The following is a 19,638-nucleotide window of genomic DNA, read 5'->3' as shown; positions in this document are numbered from 1 at the left end:
TTGCTGTTTTAGAGAGGAGCGGTGCTTCAAAGGATAGTTGCAGATTTCTGTCAGAATCTGCAGATTATACAGTACAAATAAAATGTTCACGTTTCTCCAACGTTGTCTTCCCAGCAGTTTCACTGGATGGCCAGGAAGCCTTCATGGTGTCTTCTTGGGCGCTTATACATTTTATGTTTTATATAAAAATCAAGATATGGACCTGTGTGTCGGTGCTCATGAACAACTGTTTTTTATTGCTCACAGGATATCCAGCACAAACATGATTTATAGAATATGATACGACTTTAAACAGACTATAAAGTGTTTAACTTGTTTTTAACCTGTTTTAGCAAGCTCATGGTCTGAATGCTTTCTTGTGCCAACAATATCTGCTTTGCCAAAAACATTAACAAGAGGAGTCTACAGACAGTCTCATTCAACATAATAATTACATTTACTTTGATTAGATTTTTGATCAGAAAACAGTCAACTGTTAGCAAAATCACATATAGATAAACTGTTTTAGCACTGATTATCACTTTAAAAGGTTGGATGTTAAACTCTTTTACCCTCTCTCTGATGTAATTAGAGGTAAGCTCATTACATCTTCAATTTCTTTCAATCCCACCTCTCCCAACAGTAGAAACTATTAGTGGAATGTCATATGTGGTAGATCACTATTGATGAAACACTACTAGAAAAGATTCAGATCCAGTTTTTTGTTTGTTTGTTTTTGAATTAATTATACCCATTCTGTGAAAATAAAAGAGTCTGTTTGAAAGAGAGTGCCTCAGAGTTTGTTGATATTTTTAGCCTGTGTGTATCCGTTCTAAAGAGCACCTCTTCCATATAATGGAGTGCAGACAATAAAAAAACATATACACTCAGGACAATAAGAGGAGACGCACCAGGTGGAACACACAGCTGTAACTAGAAACATGATGAGAAAGGGGAAGTAAACACAACAAGAGTCACAGAAAGCCACAGTTACTGGGGGGGAAAAAACAGGAAGATGCGACTGAACGAGAAACAAGGGTTAACTTAACATAGAGGACCAGACAGGGGAACATGGAAAGCAAAAGACAAGTGCAGATGAGACTGTGGTACCAGGGAACACAGAACAAACCAGGAAAGACAACCTCAAACAAGTGTTTGTTATTAACATTAGGCACATTGAAAGCTGAGTATGAGTAGCGGTTGGTTGACAGTTTTGAAATTAGACTTCAAGGCTTGAAACAATAAAATGACAAATGATGCTTCATGCTATATTGTACTGAACAGTCCTAACTGAAACAATATGAGGTCAAAATGAAGATCAGAACAGAATAGTCACTAGTCTGTAAACTCCCAATAGTGAGCAATAATTCATGTGTTAATGAACCATAACCATCAAAAAGAAAGTCTTCTCTGGCCAGCAGCTGATCAGTCTTCTTTCGATGCTGCTGCCTCTGTACAGTTTACCAGCTCAATCTCTGCATCTTCCTTTGCATCGTCCTGCATGTGTCTACATAGAAAAGAAAAACAGATAAAAACAGTCATTTTTTTCTCTCATTTGTTAAGAGTAAAATAAAGCATCAGTAATTTAAGACAGCAACATTGACATGACTTTTCCATGTTTTACTTTTCTTAACAAAATCCAGTACTTGTCAAGAACTTGTCAAAAGGGACAAAATATAATAAAAGGGCACCAAGTTCAGTTCCTTGGAATTGTTATTCTGAATGCTTATTGTTACGGGTTCAGATATTGAGGGTGAGCACAAAAACAATAATGGTCCAGAAGAGCTTCGATCAAACAATGATTTTAATGAACACACGCGTGGGGAGATGAACACTGCCCGGAGACAGCATCGATCTCCGCCCAATAATACACAAACGGTTGTTTTATACCATCAGGGTTTGGTTTATGACGCCCCCTCATGCGTCAAACAGATAAAATTCACATACAATAATATTGACGACTTTCGACATATATGGAAAGAGCCTTCACTCCGTCTCGAGGCCAGGTGCCGACTCTCACTTATCTCCTGGAGCATACTTTTGCAGCTACAGGCATTTGCAAACTGTTATTCGAACTCCTAGCCTAAACATGAGCCCAACTGTTGTCTGTGTGTGTATGTCGACCTGCAACGCACTCAGCCTCACCCCGCCCGTTGGCGCTTCTAACCTTTTCCCAGACAGAAGCTCTCAGTGGTATGTGTAATAATCTTAACTAAAAGTATGTGTGATCTATTGAATAAATGTTTTACCAAAATGCCCCTACTCAAGGCTTAATAAAAGAATGTAAAATATGAGTTGTGTAAGCGTGTTCTTTCCATAGCTCAACATCCTTTACACCATGTATTGTCTGATCATAGCGCCAAACAAAGTTCACGACCTTCAACTACCTGACTGAGCTTCAATTCTTTAAATAAACACAGAAATGCAAAGTGTATATAAAATGATTACAACTACACCTGTAATGAAAAGGTTAGTACGTGATTATGATAACACCAGTAATACAAATTATAACATAATGCCAACAGCTTCAATCAATGTTTTTGATGAGAATAAGAATTAATGCAATGGTTAATGATAATGGTTATGAATAGTAGCAGTAAAATATTTCCCTGATCTCCACACTATCAACCTTATTGCTTATCGATTCCACTTGCACTTGTATTACAATCAACTGATTTCAGTTTGTGTGCCAGAGGAGGAAAATAGTGGCACAGTCTGCAAGGTGGATATTCTGACCCCACTCTGATTTCTTTTGCATAAAGAACAAGAGTGCTGCTGCTCTAGGACAGCTTCCTCTCTTTGCAAGCGCTTGCACAGACAGCATACTAACACTAAGCTAGACAAGAACCCAAAGTGATGATAAAGCTGAGTGACCCCATCCCAGAAGCCAGACCCTGAACTTCAACAGGGAACAATCTGATGAGCAGTCAGGCTGCAGCCTCTGTTTTTAATTGTTCATGTTTCTAAAGTAGGATAACTGTTGTGATTGCTTTGAATCCCCCCCCTCTCTCTCTGGTATTCATCTTTGCTTATTGCTGTCGGCTTTGTGTTTGTACCTAAATACTAGAAAGCTTGTGTGTCTCATTAGGATTCGAATTCACGTTGGCTTGTGTGAGACTGTAGCATAGAGGTTTATATTGTTTAAATGGTAATTATGAGACAAATCTTTTCAGGTCATTTTACAGAGAAATGTGAAAGTAATGTAACAAGTATATAACCAATTAAGTAATTAAGTGACATCTGCTTAGCGAAGATGGTGACTCTGAAAGCGGAGCCAATAAGAACCCAATGAGAATCGATAAGGAGTTGGATTCCTAAGTGATATCGATAACAGAAACAAAGTGCTAATTTCTTATCTTATTCCCATCCCTACTGATTATCTTGACAGTGAGACAGGTTTGGTCTGTTTGTTGGTATGTGTTCACAGTTTATGTCTATGGTGTGATAGACCATAGCTATCCCTGCCCTGAACTGGGGCAGGGATAGCTCAGTAGGTAGAGTGGTGGCCCCATGATCGGAAGGTCGGGGGTTCAACTCCACTGAACGGCTACCCTGAGGTACCCCTGAGCAAGGTACCGTCCCTACACACTGCTCCCTGGGCGCTGCATTGGTGGCTGCCCACTGCTTCACTGGGTGAATGGGTTAAATGCAGAGGAACTATTTCCCTATGGGGACTATTACATTACATAGCATTAAAGTACTTCCAGGATACAGATACTTTGAGATTAAATTTAACTTATGACTCATGTTTGAATGTTACTCTCTGATTTGCTTTTTTGCTGTCTTGTCTATACCGTACCTTCCCTCTTCAACATCAACAATGTTTTCAGGCAGACGGACATTGAGTGTCTCGGGGAGCAGGAAGACCAAGCTGCCGCTGATAATTCCAGTGCCAGCAAAGATCAGAGGGGGCAGAAGATGCCAGACATCATTCAGCAGCATGATCAGTGGAGCCAGGGAACTCCCAATCCGACAGATACACGAGGTGTAACCTATACCACATTGCCTGCCCAACAACACAACCAGGAACTATGGTTTTAATGCTGCATCACAAAGTACATTTACTGCATAAAATTTGTAACTAAAAGAGCATTAGTTCTGCGCACTTGATGTTAAATGGTGATGCTTCAGAACCCTCAAGGGGTTATACCTGAGGACAGTTGGGTAGAGTTCAGCCGAATAAAGGAATGCGGTGGTGAAAGCTGCCTCAGAGAAACCTTTTGCCACAACAGCAATGCATGTACGAAGCACAGAGAACTCTGAGCAAGAAACAGATCAAAGATGTGTAAGGTATCAGAAACCTTGGAGTGGATTTATGAAGCTAACTAAAACTAACTAAATAAAGAAAGGTCTGCAAGTCTCATTTACTTTAAGTGTAAATAGGGCGGGAAGTTATTTAACCTAGAGGAATGAATGTGTTTATTCCAATCAGAGATCCTGTTATGATTAGAAACCACGCCTGGCCATTTCGTCGACCAATCCAGTCCAAGATGAAGAAGGCGAAGACTTTGGCAGGAACTTCAATGGCACCATAGATGAAATGAGTGAGGTAGATATTGACTCCAAAACCTGAGATCTTGAAACTAATCCCATAGTACAGGAAAGCAACAGCAAACCTGGAGGTTCAGCAACACAAAATGAAAACACACAAATACATGAAATGACAACAGTAGCAAGTAGTGCTTTCGAAGAATGACTTGATACCAGAAGAATCCAGAGACAAGTGTGATCTTCCTCAGCTTAGGTGTTTTGACCAAATCCAGATAGGAGTGGTTCTTCTCAGCCACCTCAGAAACTGTCACCTTCACCAGAACCTGCAGTACGGAAAAGTAAAAATATGTATTTTAAAAAGTGCAGTCAGCTGCTCACTTATTTCCCAAGGGGTCACCACAGTAGATGGATTGATATGTTTGAATTGGCACAGATTTGATGCCAGATACCCCTTGGATGAAACACTCAGCTTGTGACCTTCTGATGCTGAGCGTGTCTATTCTTGTTCTTGAATTAGAGATCTTTTGCAAGAAAAGCAAATCCATTAACTATTGAATTCAATTCAATTTTCTTTTAATTCAGGTTTATTTGGCTTGCCTTGAGGCACCTGCTGATGTGATTTGACACCATTTTATTAAAATTAATTGAATAACAACAATAGTAATTGCAATATTAATTGAGCTACTCTTTAAAGTTTTTGGACCATTTCAAGTTGCTATGCATCAATACAACTGTTAATAATATGTATGATAAAATCCATAGTACATATGCAAAATTGCCAAAAAAATAAACCTGGTACAATAAACCAAAAAAGTTTTTTTGTTTTGTTTTGTTTTTTTGTTTTTTTCGTCTGGACTTGCTTCACCTGCGCCGTCGCCGCTTCCCTAACGGCTGGCAACCTGGATTGTCTCATTACTGCTACTGGCTCTGCTGTCAGCCTCCAGAACTGCTCTGCCGCCAGCGCTGGCTCCACAGTTGGCCTCCTGAACTATTTTTCCATGCAGTCAGCCTCCTGAAATGTTTTGGCCGGAAATCCTGTGCTGTCAACGTCCAGGACGGCCCCTTGAACTGCTCTGTTTTGCACTCGTGCCGTCAAACCTCCAGGCGAGCCCTCTGAACTGTTTCTGGAGTTCCCGTGCCTTTTGTGAACTTTTTGTTTTGGACAATTGCACTAAGGTGTAAAGCTTGATTGTAGGTTAAAAATGGTTTGGGGGGATTGAAAGCTTGATTAACAGACATCAACATCCTGATGCTTTTTCCAGTGTAAAAGCAATCGTATTTGAAATGCTACTCTAAACCTTATATAGCTGTAGATGTTAATTTTGCACACAAGTAACATTAGCTTCACCTCACTATCCAGTTTGGATATGTATTCATTCTTCCCATTGACTTTAGCACACTGAATCAGATACTTCTTGGCTTCCTCTACTCTCCCATTAGCCAGCAACCACCGGGCTGATTCAGGAAGCCACCTGAAGTGAGGCAGAAGAAACTGGATTTTAAAAACACACAGACAATAACATGTTTTCTGTTAGTATTGAAATGGAAACTCCTTACCACCAGGGAATGATGGCAGTAATGCAGGGCACTGTCACTGCTAAAGTCAAATGCCTCCAGTCTCGTATAAAGTAGGCCAGCAGGGCCAGAAACATGTTCCCAACACTCCAAGATAAACTCATAACAGTACCAGCAAAGGTACGGTGCTTTATATCTGTCCATTCAATACCTGAGGAGGAAGTAAAAGAAAGTGTCTGAGGTCATGTTTCAACATGAATATCTCAAAAACTATTAAAGATAAAAGCCTGAAATTTTACTTGTCTTTGTTACATCAAATAATGTCTCACTAATGAATAGTTAAAATATTTAAAAAAAAGAAAATAATCTAGCAGTCCTGCAAAGTCCCACGTTTGATCACACACTAATAAAAAAAACTTAACATTGCAAAAGACAAATACTGACAATGTCTGAAAAATATATAGTTATACTTTGCAAAAATGCAAGAGAAAATGTAGAATATGTTTTTAAAACAAAATTCTGCATAACACAATTTAAGTAAATGCTGTTTTCATTCCACTTTCATGCTGGATTCAGAATATTAATAAAAATATAAATAGACCAATTTAAATAAAAAAAAAATCAGAAGTTTACACATAGTACTGTACATTGTAGATACACACTGGAGACATCAAATATATGAAGCAAATAAAAACTTGATGAATAACTCTAGATATCTCTTATATTTTAGATTCCTGAAAGTAGCTATCCTTTGCTTTGTTGACAGCGCTGCAAACCCTTGGCCTTCTCTCAGTGAGCTTCATGATGTAGTCACCTGAAAATGATTTCACTTCACAGGTGTACCTTCTCAGTGTTCATTAGTGGAACTTCTTGCCTTCTTAATGGGGCTAGGATCATCATTATCAGTGAATATGTTTTTTAACAGGACAATGACCTCAAACACACCTGCAGACTGTATAACGGCTTCTTGACCAAGAAGGAGAGTGATAGAGTGCTGCGCCAGGCAGCCTGGCCTCCACAGTCATCTGGCCTTAACCCAATGGAGATGTTTTGGGATGAGATGGACCAGAGAGTAAAGGCAAATGAGTCAACAAGTGCTCAGTATCTCTGGGAACTCCTGTGCAAAGCAGTAATCAAAGCAAAGGATGGCTATTTTAAAGAATCAAAATATGTTTTGAGTTATTTCACACTTTTTTGTTTACGACATTCCAAATGTGTTAATTTGTTGTTTTGATGCCTTCAGTGAGAATCTACAATGTAAATAATGATGAAAATAAAGTAAAAACATTAAATGAGATGGTGTGGGTAAACACATTTATTTATTTTTCTACATTTTTGCAGGCGCTGTGGGAGTTTTACAATGCCCATGTCATATCCGCTCGCTGCTTTCGCAGAATCGCGTTCGGAACAGGTTGTAGTCACTGGGTGCGAAGTCCAGACTATAGGGTGGGTGGGCGGGCGATGAACTTCCAACCAAAGTCTTGCAGGAGAGTGACAGTTTGACGGGCGACGTGTGGACGCGCGGTGTTATGGAGAATGCTTACGCACAGTGCGCACAGTGCGGGCATTGCGGGCATTGCGCAACTGTGTTTTCAGACCGAAAGGGAATATTGTTGGTGACTTTCTGCCTGTTGGGACCACAAGAAATGCTGACAGGTACTGTGAAACACTGGAAAAAACTCAGAAGGGCATTTCAGAACTAGAAAAGAGGAATGGTGAGCAAGGGCATATATATCACATCTTTCTGGCTGACAAACCTGTGAATTACACAGTATGCCAGAGCTACTCCCAACCTAACGTGGACTTTGTAGGTCTCCGACTAAAAGCAGGCTAATATTGCTCTCATCACTGACCCACCAGTGCCAAAAGACACCTTCTGCATAATAGAACACAAAAAGCATTTGCAGACTGCCGTTACATTTCTCTCTCTTTAGACCACTAACGATCAAATCAATGCATAATGATGAAACATATTTTTGAAGGAAAGAAAGAGTCCAGATGATATGATTTAAAAAGTTATATTTTTATGAAGAATAATATCCAATAAACAAAAAACATTGCACAACACTTCACAGCAGGTTTTACACTGATTAAAGGGGTACTGTAGAAATGTATTTAAGTGAAATTTAAGTGAATGGACATTAGACTTTGTGTTTCATAAATTTCTTACCGAGGACCGCACCAATGATTGACATCCCACTGAGGGCTGCACCACAGACTGCTCTGGAGATTGCAAACATAGTGTAGGAAGTGGAGAAGGCAGAAGTGGCTCCTAATGTCGTGGAGGCAATGAAAGCCACCAGAATCATTGACTTACGACCAAACCTGCAACATACAAATTTTAGCAATGAGTTTCAACTGTATTAGATGAGCTAGAACTGCAGGATAATTTCTGGGTTTTTTTACATTCCAAGGACATTTTCGTTTTTTTGCATTAAAGGTCATGTAATGAGATTAAACACATTAGCATGGCACTAAATGGACCTTACAGTTGCAGCAATGCGGCTTATAATGTCACTTGTTAGGCGTGTCTTCTGTAGATCAAGAAATTACTTAATTAGTTGAAAAAAATAAATAGACCATGAAATATGACAAATGCTTATGTGACTCTGTAGAAAATGAATGGACAGATGGATGAATGGATGGAGTCCCTATGATATCAGCCAGATTTTACTGATTGTGTGGCACCAAAAATGATTCTAAAAATTAACCGCATCACACGAAATATGAGCTCTCTCTGTGTGTGTCTGTCTCATGTGACATGTTGAATAATCCCAAAATGTTAGTTACCTAATAAGTCCATGTCAGTGATTACAAAAACAGTCTCCACATGACTTTTTTTTACTTAAGTACAATCTGGACCTACCCCCAAGCCCCTCCACATCTCCCTTCCACTTCCTAACATAAGCAGACATGCTTGTTTTTCTTATCAGTACAGTAGCAGCTGACTTTGTCTGAACAAAGGCTGGTTGTAATAATGAGTCACAGGACAACAATGACGTAGTGCAATGCCTGGCTTAGATGAAGAAACATCTGTGTCAATCTAATTGTTATAAAGCCATAATTTTAACTAAACTAATTACAGCTGAATTAAATGGTCTGGGAAGGCATATCCATAGAGGGACACATAGACCTCTACCAGTTAGGCAAAGGCAACCTGACTGCCATTAGATATCAGGATGAAATCATTGTTAGACCCTATACTGGTACAGTGGATCCTAGGTTCCTCCTAGTGTATGACAATGGCCGAATGTGGTAAGAGTATACAGTTCCTAGAGGAACTGATACCACTCTCCGCCACACTCGACTGATGTAAATCCAACAGAACACCTCTGGAATATTATGTTCCAGTCCTTCCAACGCTGCCAGGTTGCACCTCAGACTGTCTTAGGAGTGCAGTGATGCCCTGGTCCAGGTCTGGGCGATGATCCTGCATGACATCATCTGTCATCTCATGAGGAACACGCACTATGCATGCATACTTGTACTACTGAGTACTATTTTGCATTGCTGCAAAATAAATTTGGTAAAATGGAATAGTCCGCTGCATCATTTTTTCCACTTTGATTTTTGGGATATCTTTGAATTCAGCTGTATGTAGGTTGATCATTTTCATTCCCATTAAACATTGGGGCATGCTTTCATTTCCAACATATTACCCAATCCATATCTGTTTAGATATCGAACACATTTTTTTCCCCAAATGAAATCTGCCCCATTCATTTTTTTGAGCAGTGTAGTACTTTTTCACTGTCTGTGGCACAGTTCACTATATCTGATTCAGCAGCTCCGTATTTTATTACCTTGTTAAGTATCAACCTTTTTGAATATGGTTGCTCAATTTATTATAGTAGTAGTATGAATCTTCCTACTATTTGGACATTTTTAAAACTGTGGCAGGGAACCCATTCAGTTGTTTACACTCAAGAATAGCTCTTGGCTCTGCATCACTCAGAACTTCTCTACATGAAAAGACCACTATATTTCACAAAGGTAAAAGAAGGACTTCAGGCTGCAGAGCTTAAGTGAAGGGTCAGGAGCAGAAGAGACGGTAAACCATTTGTTATTATGTGAAATGTTTCAGTTTTAAGTTTTATTTGTCATATATGGATAACATCACTACCGTGCCTACTATTATACCGTGACAAGTACCATGACAAACAGTACTGTGTCTACTGTCTGCCCCAGGTGAACCAGGGTTAGGTGGACCAGGGCTTGCATGCAGCCCAGGTATAGAGTAGGTCTCTACCGGAGAAGGAAGGTGTTGGTGCTCAGCAGCTGGCTGGGCTGGGGAAGCCTCATGGAACCTCCTCCTTGGGGTTGGAATTAGTTGACTTCCTGCTGCGTGCCAGCTGCGCTGCCAAGTGATCTTCTGACTGGGTTACAGCAATCTCGAGGGCCTCGCGGCCAGGAGGGCGGGGTTGGTCTGCTATCACCAGCTGGCCATCCACTCAACAAACCTTTCTCGTACTACCACGTCCAGCAGTCACACTTCTCCTGGTGTGGGGCCTGGCTGCACCCACCTGCCTGCAACATCATGCAGCCCCTAGCGAGGGGCATGTCTCCTGGGAGGGAGATGAAACCGTTTGGATCTGCCTGAACCTGCAGTTTCTTTAGCTGTTCACTATGCACAGCCACCTGCTCCTGGTGCATCACCGCCAAATCTTCCACCATCTGCATTTCAGCTGCCCTCTTCAGCTCGCACGCACCACACAGCTTTCTCCTCTGGGCATTGTCAGCTACTGAAATAGGGAACCCAACCCCTCCCCTGTAGCTGAGCCACAAAACACCCCGCCACACTGCCTCTGGGACCTCGCCCCAGGTAATGCTTGAGTCCTCCCCCTCGTCCCAAGTCTTTGCTTCCTCCCTCTGTCAGTGGGATTAAAGAGGTCCTCAAAGTGTTCCTTCCACCGCCTTCCACAGTATCCTCAGTTGAAGTCAGCGATACTCCACTCGCACTGTACACATTGTTGGTAGAGCAACTCTTTAACCTTCTGAGCTGTGTTCCGCTTGGCCTGCTGGTGCCTATCAGCTGCCTCTGAAGTCCTACAGGCTAACCAAGCCTGATACGACTGGTTCTTCTGCCTGATTGCTCCCTGCACCACAATAACATTACCTTAATTTTATTGCACAAAAGGATGAGAGGGCGATGATAAAGTGGAGACTACTCCAGAACAGAAATAACTGCCTTACACTGTTAACACAACTTCGGCTCTTCACAAGCACCTGCACAGACAGCATGCTAACGCCAAGAATCCAGAGTGATGTTAAAGCTGAGTAAATGCTGAACCCAGCCCAGCACTGTGATAAAGTGAGCCATCATTTGCCATGAAGCCGCTGCTGAACTTAAACAGGTAACAAACTAATGAGCAGTCAGGCTACAGCCTCTGTTTTTACATGTTTATGTGTCCAAAGTAGAAACACTGACACAATTGAAAGGTACAAATGTGCATGAAACGAATTCAAACGTGGTGCAGATGTGTGTCACCAGTTGATCTGGCTGTAGGCTGTGGCACTTGGCCAGAGGTGGCGCTGGTTGACTCGAGTCCATGTTAGTGCACGAAGTAAACTGCTCGCTTTAGTTGTGCAGCAAAAACGCTGAATTCGGAGAAATACAAAGTGCGAGGGGAACGATGACGACGACAAGAGTCTCCCGATCGTTTACTCTTGCTGTCCTGTGAACAACATCGGCGTGGTGTTAATTGTTTGCTGTATTCGCGATCGCGTCGCGCGTGAGGATATCACCAGGTAAACTCGCCACATTTTTAAACATTTTGTTGTTCACCAGCATCAAGACTGACGGAGTGTGTTTGAGATAACCTCACAAGTGTCACAGATGACACATTTGGCGTTTTTTTGCTGGTTTGTCGGTAGTAGCTTCTGAAACGCAAGTCTGCCACGCATCTGTTCGACCAACGCCAGTTGATCTAAACGCCAGTAGATCTGGAACACCGGGCATTCCCAGTGCACCCTCACTATACATTTGGGTGCGCCAGGTTTTGGTTAGCACCCTTCACCACCACCTGATCGAACTCACCAATAGGCGGTGGTCAGTTGACAGCTCAGCCCCTCTCTTCACTGGACTGTCTACAACATACTGCTACAGATCTGATGATACGCTTTGAAACCACCGACTGGGATATATTCTACATTTTTGCTTGTTGTTTGTATGTTATTCACATTGCTTTTCTTAAAGCATGTTGATACTTCTTTCTCAGACATAGACTGTATAAATTCACCTGCAGTTTGGATTACAGGGCCAGATGATCCTGAGGGTTTAAAATAACAATGAATACTGAAGAACTCACTTGTCAGAAAGCTGTCCAAACATAATGGCTCCACATGTGACCCCAAGAAAGAAATAAGTAGCCAGAGCTTGATTCAGGTGTTTGTTGTCGCACACCAGATCCCACTGCAGAGATACAACATACAACAGGCAGTTAACAAGCAGATAAAAAACTGAGGTTGTGATCACAGAATGACAGGTTAAGTACCTTTGATTATGGCAGCAATGACACCAAGAGAATTACATTTATCTGTCAAGAGTCTATATTCATTTCTGTTTCTTCAGTAGTACACTGTTGTAAATTACTTTTTTTTTTTTTTTTTTTGCTCAAACAATTATTTGCGTATATAACATTAGAGGTAATTCCTTAGCCTCTCCTGGAAATTTATTTAGCACTTCCTCACATTTGATCAAATTCCTGCCACAAGCACAAGGCTGACAACTTGGAAAAATGAAAAAAAAAAAAAAAGTTTTTCAAATAATTCATTATGGTGGGGTGTGGTCTGTGGTGCCCGCATCCTTAATCACGTCCGCCGAGTTAAAACACGGGGACTCAGGTGTTGGTGTGTGCTGTGGTGTGATGTGAGCTAAATAAATGGCTCATGAGTACGATCTGTGGTCCCGCGGTGCCTTAATTCTACCACACTGGTGCCGAAACCCAGGAGGTGACACGGTGGGTCCTTACCGGAGCCAGGGAAGGGAGGAGCTGGCCCAGATGCTGGCTGAAATGGCGGCCACAGTCGTCGGAGGCACGCCACCGACAGGAAGAGCTACGGGACCAGGCTGGGCGCCACCTGGGGTGAATTGCGGAGCTGGCGACGCTGCTCCAGGCGTGGTCGACACCACTGCCGCCAACCTGGTGGTGGGGAAGCAGTGGAGGAGCTGTGTGGGGCACCTCGGCAGCCGGAGGCGGGGGACGAGGCGCGCGGGGGTCCGGCTGGATGGCTCCCCAGCCACGATTGGGCAATGGGGGTATGTGGTGGGGCGTGGTCTGCGGTGCTGTGCAGGGAGGGCGGACGCATCCTTAATCACGCCTTGCCGAGCTAAAACACGGGGACTCAGGGGTTGGTGTGTGTTATGGTGTGATGTGAGCTAAATAAATGGCTCATAAGTACAATCTGTGGTCCCGCCATGCCTTAATTCCACCACATTCATATAGATTGATAGATAGATATACTGGTAACACTACACGCCTTTAGAACTTCAGACTCGGGGTTCTCCTGGCCAGGGCATCTGTATACCATAAGGGTCCCTAGGCTAAACCACCCATGCTAACCAAGCCTACCTCAGATATGCGTAAGAGACAGATAATTGAAGCCACTGGCTTGATCGTCACTCAGATTAACAAGGTCTGCGTCAGTTGTTGAGGAACCAGGAAACACTGATGAGAAGTCGACTACTGGAACAAGAAGCCTTAAAATGGGCAAGACATGACAACAGGGCACTGTTGGAGTACTACTACGCATAAAACCCCAGTGGAAGCGTTTACATGAAGGAGATGTGGGACCTATGGAATCTTCAATATCCAGCATTTAGAGGGACTGCGAAACAACTAGTTCCACCACAGTGTTCAAAATTTTCAATAGAACTGCTATCACAGCTGGAGATCAATGAGGTACAACACAAATGCTATGGCAAGGGGGAACCAAGATGTCAGGTCAGATACCCATCCGAGATTAGGTACCAAGCCCCAAGAATGACAGAAGGAGCGTTGAGTGCGACATCCAAGAAAGAGTCTCTAATATGAGAAGGTGAACAGCACCAGGCACCAACATTATTCATGCCTACTGGCTGAAGAAGCTGCCTGCTCTCTATGAGCGTCTGGCAGCACAAATCAACCTGCTGGTAGTCAATGAGAGACACCCAGAATGGTCAACTGAAGGCCGAACAGTGCTGATCCCCAAGAATCCCCAGAAGGGACCGGTCCTATCCAACTAGCAGCCAAAGAAATAATAAGGGATAATAAGCTGGCCAAAGGAGAAGAGCCACTGATATCAAGACAATGAAGCACCTGACCATGCATGGAGGGTTTCACTGCAAGTCCAGCACCCTGAGACTGTACGCTAAGCAGAAGGAGGGCAAGGACTGGTGAGTGTCAGAACCATTGTCCAGGAGGAGACAACAAGCATCCATGAGTCCCTGAGAAAATCCAGCACATAACAGCAGGGGGCAAGATGCTTACAGACAGGGAACACCATTACCAAGTGGCCAGCATAGTACACAGAAACATCTGTGCTGAGAAGGCCTGGAGTCCCTAGATCAAAATCGGACACGCCCCTTGGGGTGGTTGACAGTGACCGAGCCAAGATCCTGTGGGAATTCCAGTTACAGACAGACAAACTGGTGATGGCTAACCAACCAGACAGACTAGTGGTGGATAGACAGAGGTAGACTGCCGTTGTGATAGATGTAGCTATACCGAGCAATAGCAACATCAAGAGCAAGGAACACGAGAAGTTGGAGAAGTACCAAGGGCTGAGAGAAGAACTTGAGAGGATGTGGAAGGTGAAGGTAACAGTGGTCCCAGTGGTAATCAGAGCACTCAGTACAGTGACCCCCAAGCAAGGCGAGTGTAACCAGCAGATCCCAGGAACAACAACTGGGATATCTGTCCAGAAGAGCGCAATCCTAAGAACAGCAAAGATGCTGTGCAGGACCCTCAAGCTCCTAGGCCTCTGGTACAAGACCTGAGCTTGGAGGATAGACCGTCCAAAGGGGCGAGAGGGGAACTTTATATATATTCTGTTCTAAATTAGTATTTTTCATCTCACAGTCTTAAGTACTAATCAAGGTTCAGGTCCAATCACAGTACAGAAACAACTCTTCCTAAAATCATCAATAACCTAAAGATCAACAGTGAGAGTTTCACTTTTAGGTCTGTTTGATCTTACAGCTGCTGTTAACAACTGTTGATCATAAAATTATATTTCAAAGGCTCCAAGACTCAGTTGGTTTGGGGGTCAGGTTCTTTATTGGCTTTCATCTTATCTAAATACAGAAGTGTTTGTTTCAGTTTTACATTACAAAATTTAGTCAGCTCCTCAAGGTCAGGCATTGGTCCATTACTCCCCTTTTTTTCCCCGTCTGTCTTTTTATGTCATAAAAATAGATGTGTGGCAGTGGTAGAGAGTGGCCCAAATTCAAAACTCAGCATAGATAATGAAAGTCAAAACAACTGGCAGCTGGCAGCAACAAAAATGATAATAATAAAAAAAACAACAAGAGGCAAAACAGACTGATAGAACACACCATGAGAGAGGATGCAACATTTTTACACCATGACACCAAGACAAGTTCCTCATTTGTGTACAAATGTTAGTTGCAATGATGACGTTAACTGCTGGATGTCTTGAAACATTTTAGAACTGAATATTGACAAGACAGAAATATTTGTTGCATTCAAAATGCAACACAGATAATCCTTAATGGTATGTTTAAATTTGATATCACCGTAGAGTTTAAGTCACTTCATTGCCTCTCAGTACAATATAGAATTACTTTTAAAATCCTGTTAGTGACTGACTTGCACACTTTTTACAGTTTAGTCAGACGTCTCAGGTCATGAGGTGCAGATCTGCAGAATTAGGTTTCCAAAATCAGATTTAAGTGTGCTGAAGGTGCCCTAAGCTATTGTGGTCCTGTTCTTTTGGAACAAGCTGCCTGCAGGCATGAGCTCAGTTACAACTGTGCACATATTCAGAAACAGACTCAAAATGTTTTTTATTGAACCAGGCTTACACTTCATACGTGCTGTTGATTTGCTTTGGGGTTTTTTGTTTTGTTTTTCTGCTTCCATTGCATTAAGGCACTGTAAACCTACAGAGGTTTTATGTTTTTGTCTTCTATGTTCAGTACATTGAACTTACATGTAATGAAATGTGTTAAGTAAATAAAATAGGCATTGCCATTGCTAAATGGGCCTACTTGACACTGGCTAAGGAAACCCAAGGGTGAACCTGGGTTCCTATTAGCTTGAAGTAAATAGGAAGTCAGCAGTGGCTCATAAAAACCACTCATTACATCTCTGAAAACCAGCAGAAGAAAAACTACAGATATTAGCTTAAGCAGAAGTATAGATATTCTTCACTTAAGTAGAAAACTGAGATACTCTCAGCTTCTTTACTCAAGTAAAAGCATGAAAGTACAGTATAATAGTATAAAAGTGTAAGTATAAATAGGAAGTAGTTATTTCTACCAGCTAAACTAATGTCATGCCATATTAATTTTCAGTTCAATTCAATTAAATGTCATTTATATGGCCCCGAATCACAACAACAGTTGCCACAAGGCAATTTATATTGTTAGGTAAAAACCCTACACTAGTACAAAGAAAAGCTATATATATGTGTGTGTGTGTGTATATATATATATATATTCATTTATTTATTTATTTGTAGCAGAGATAAACATTTATTGTTCCCTATATTGTAGACATGTGATTTTGCCTCCACACCTAAATACAAATAAATAGAAATGTTAACAGTTTAGTATAGTGCTATGAATGATGCATAAATTCACTATCTGGGACACTATACGTTCAGTTTGAATTGATGCCCAGGAGGGGCACAGTGGTGCAAAATGATCAATGTTTCCTTTCAAATGTGTTAATCTAACAATAATAAGACTGGATCATTACTAGTTCTATTCAGACATCATTAATTTGATTTTAGTGAGATTTGGTCAATCATAACCAACAGCTATTGTGTTATCAGTAATGTTTTGTCTCTCTTTGTTGATTAAGTTTGAATGGAAACAGACTCTGGATAAATCAGTAACTTTGTTCCATGAATGCTCAGTAATATAATGCAGTGAGTTGTTATGAAGTGCAGCGTGTAGAGAAAAAAATCAATGTTTTTCTTCTTATTAGTAGAAGTTTTTCTTAGTAGAGATTTTCTTGTGCTAATCATTTGCGATAAAATACTCTAACAGAGCTTAGATTTTCATCCTTACCTCTGTGGCAGTTGTAGAAAGAAACTGTGACTGGTCGTAGACCCATCCATGTGGACAAGGTGCAGACTGGTTTCCTTGGCTGATGTTAAAGGCTGGAAGGGGACTGTAAATCCTGCAAGAGCTAAAGGAGCCATCGTCCTGGCGGGGAATCCTAAGGGAAAGCACCTCAGAGTCCCAGCTGTCCTTCTCATTTTCTTGTGTATTCTGAAGGGAACAGCGGTGAGATGGTATGACTGAGATGAAGTTGTGCAGGAGAAAGTGGAGTGGAAGGATGGCACGGGGAAGACACAAGATAAGCAGGACCAGGAACTGGAACTTGGAGAACCCACCAGCATTATCCAAGATCTCCTCAAACCTCATGATGGTGAGACAGAAGGGCTGAGGGTTTGTGTCTCCAGAGTTCTCAAATCAATGTGTTATTCTTTGCTTTCCATCTAATGCCGCGTCTCTCTCTCGTGTGGCGATGAAGCACAGAGAGAGCTTTTTTAAGAGTGTGTGTGCGTGCGTGCGTGCGTGCGTGCGTGCGTGCGTGCGTGCGTGCGTGCGTGCGTGTGTGTGTGTGTGTGTGTGTGTGTGTGTGATGTCACATGTAAAATCATTCACTGTTGCAGGGAGAAGAAGCAAGTCTTGCTATTGGAAAAAATGAAAAAAAATTTGTTAACATTAGAATTTAAATTTAAATTAGGTTCATGTGAAGTTATATTTAGGTTAAGGATAATGCACACTTAGGGGCCAAGTTTATGTTTATGTACGTTGTATGTTTAGCTTATTGTAAGTTTAGGTAAAGATTAGTTTCTGTTTTATGTGATGTCAAAGTCAAAGTTAGAATAAGATGGCTCTGATTTTCTCTGCATTGAATAAATGTTACTACACATTACTGCAAGAATAAATGAAGTTCACTTACTCAAACATTGGCAATCAGGATAAGCAGTCACATGAAGCTGATTATCAACACAGTAAGTTAACCCAGAGTTTCCCCAGCGTGTTCACATCAAATGGCTGGCATTGGGTGCATCTGACCAATCACAAAGGAACCTTTCACAGATCATATGACTCTTCTTCCACAGCAAAGTTTTCCTTATTAATGACAGCTAATGCATCAAATGGTACCAAAATTCTCTAAACATCATAGAAATATGCCAGTCAAATGCAACACTGTTGAAAAGAAAAACTAATTAAAATGCCATAGAAAATTCTTTAGTTGATCTGGTGATTTAGTGCATGCAATAAGCATTTTAATTCCATTTAATAGTTTTATAACTGAGTGTGACGGCTCCACATTTTACGTAAACAAGTCAACTAAGGCATTTGTTTGATCACTTAGATATAAAAAGCTTGATTTATATAAATATATTATGTTTATAGTTATAATATGATTCATTTTTGTTGGTTGTATCTGAATCAAGTAAAATTCAGATCAACTAGATCGATGTGTGTTCACCCAATGAGAAGTGATTACTTTCAGCACTGTGATTCTTCATTACTAACTAACTCCACACCCTGGAAAAAATTCAATTCAAAGCACGCAGGAAAGTTGGATAGCTGGTAAACTAACACATCTTCTGAGCTACCAGTTGTGGAACTACTTTTTTACATCCTTAATAGCAAGGGTAAGTACTGTAGGTCTCAGAAGGCAGTGAGTCCTATAATTTCAGTCTTAACATTTCTGCCACACTGAGACAATCTTTACACATACCTACACAATGAAAAAACTACTAGAAAATATTGGAACATGTCTGGTTGCAGATATATGCATGTTTTGTTGAAAACTGTAGTAGGCAGAATGTGCATGGTTAATCTCTTCTTCCTAACTTTTCAATGTAAAAAGTATTAGAGAAAAAAACACGACTTTCTAATTAAGTTGTTATTTGTAATAGTTTGCATAGTAGTGTTTTTTTTGCGGGGGGGAAGGGGGAGTGCATTTAATCTGGAGTCCGCACATTAGTCTTGCTGTAGGTATTGTATGTTGTATGTTTTCCCTTTTCTGACTGGTTAACATCATTAAACAACTGCATCAAGGTTGAAATTAGTGTTTCTTGTTTTTTTTACAGTAGAATTTGTTTTAATATTCTTGTCCTTACCAGGAGTACATAACAAAATAAAGGAGTCCCCTTCGTCTGCTTGTTGGAACCTGCTCTTTAATCCACAGTAAGTTTTCACATATTTCACATTTATGTATTCAGTGTCATGCGGCCCACAGACTGACCCAACAGATGGGTAATTAGCGCTTCATCGCATGGGACTCGGAACATAAATACACTGTGGGGAGACACTCTATAATACAAAAAACAGACCCGTTTACAGTGTGCAGTGATCACATTAGTCAAAACGAAGTGGACTTTAAGGCACTGTACAGACTGGCAGCTGTGACTACACCCATATTAATCTATGTTTTATGTTCTAATCTATGTTCATTT

The 19,638-nt window shown here is 41.3% G+C and overlaps 1 protein-coding gene across 1 annotated transcript; it reads right to left on the bottom strand.

The window, feature by feature from the left end:
* Positions 1–207: 207 nt before the first annotated feature.
* Positions 208–17,716, bottom strand: slc22a7a (solute carrier family 22 member 7a). The gene is made up of 10 exons (XM_040004246.1): positions 17,222–17,716; positions 12,294–12,397; positions 8,156–8,310; positions 6,028–6,196; positions 5,819–5,942; positions 4,684–4,793; positions 4,381–4,595; positions 4,130–4,238; positions 3,779–3,985; positions 208–1,486 (listed from the first exon to the last, which is right to left on the bottom strand). Exons 1-10 carry the CDS (start codon positions 17,579–17,581, stop codon positions 1,405–1,407), a joined length of 1,635 nt encoding a protein of 544 aa, XP_039860180.1. The 5' UTR covers positions 17,582–17,716; the 3' UTR covers positions 208–1,404.
* Positions 17,717–19,638: the final 1,922 nt, after the last annotated feature.

This window comes from Simochromis diagramma, unplaced genomic scaffold, assembly GCF_900408965.1.
Source record: "Simochromis diagramma unplaced genomic scaffold, fSimDia1.1 OVJJ01000565.1, whole genome shotgun sequence".
NCBI lineage: Eukaryota > Metazoa > Chordata > Actinopteri > Cichliformes > Cichlidae > Simochromis > Simochromis diagramma.
This window is presented reverse-complemented; position numbering and strand designations above follow the sequence as displayed.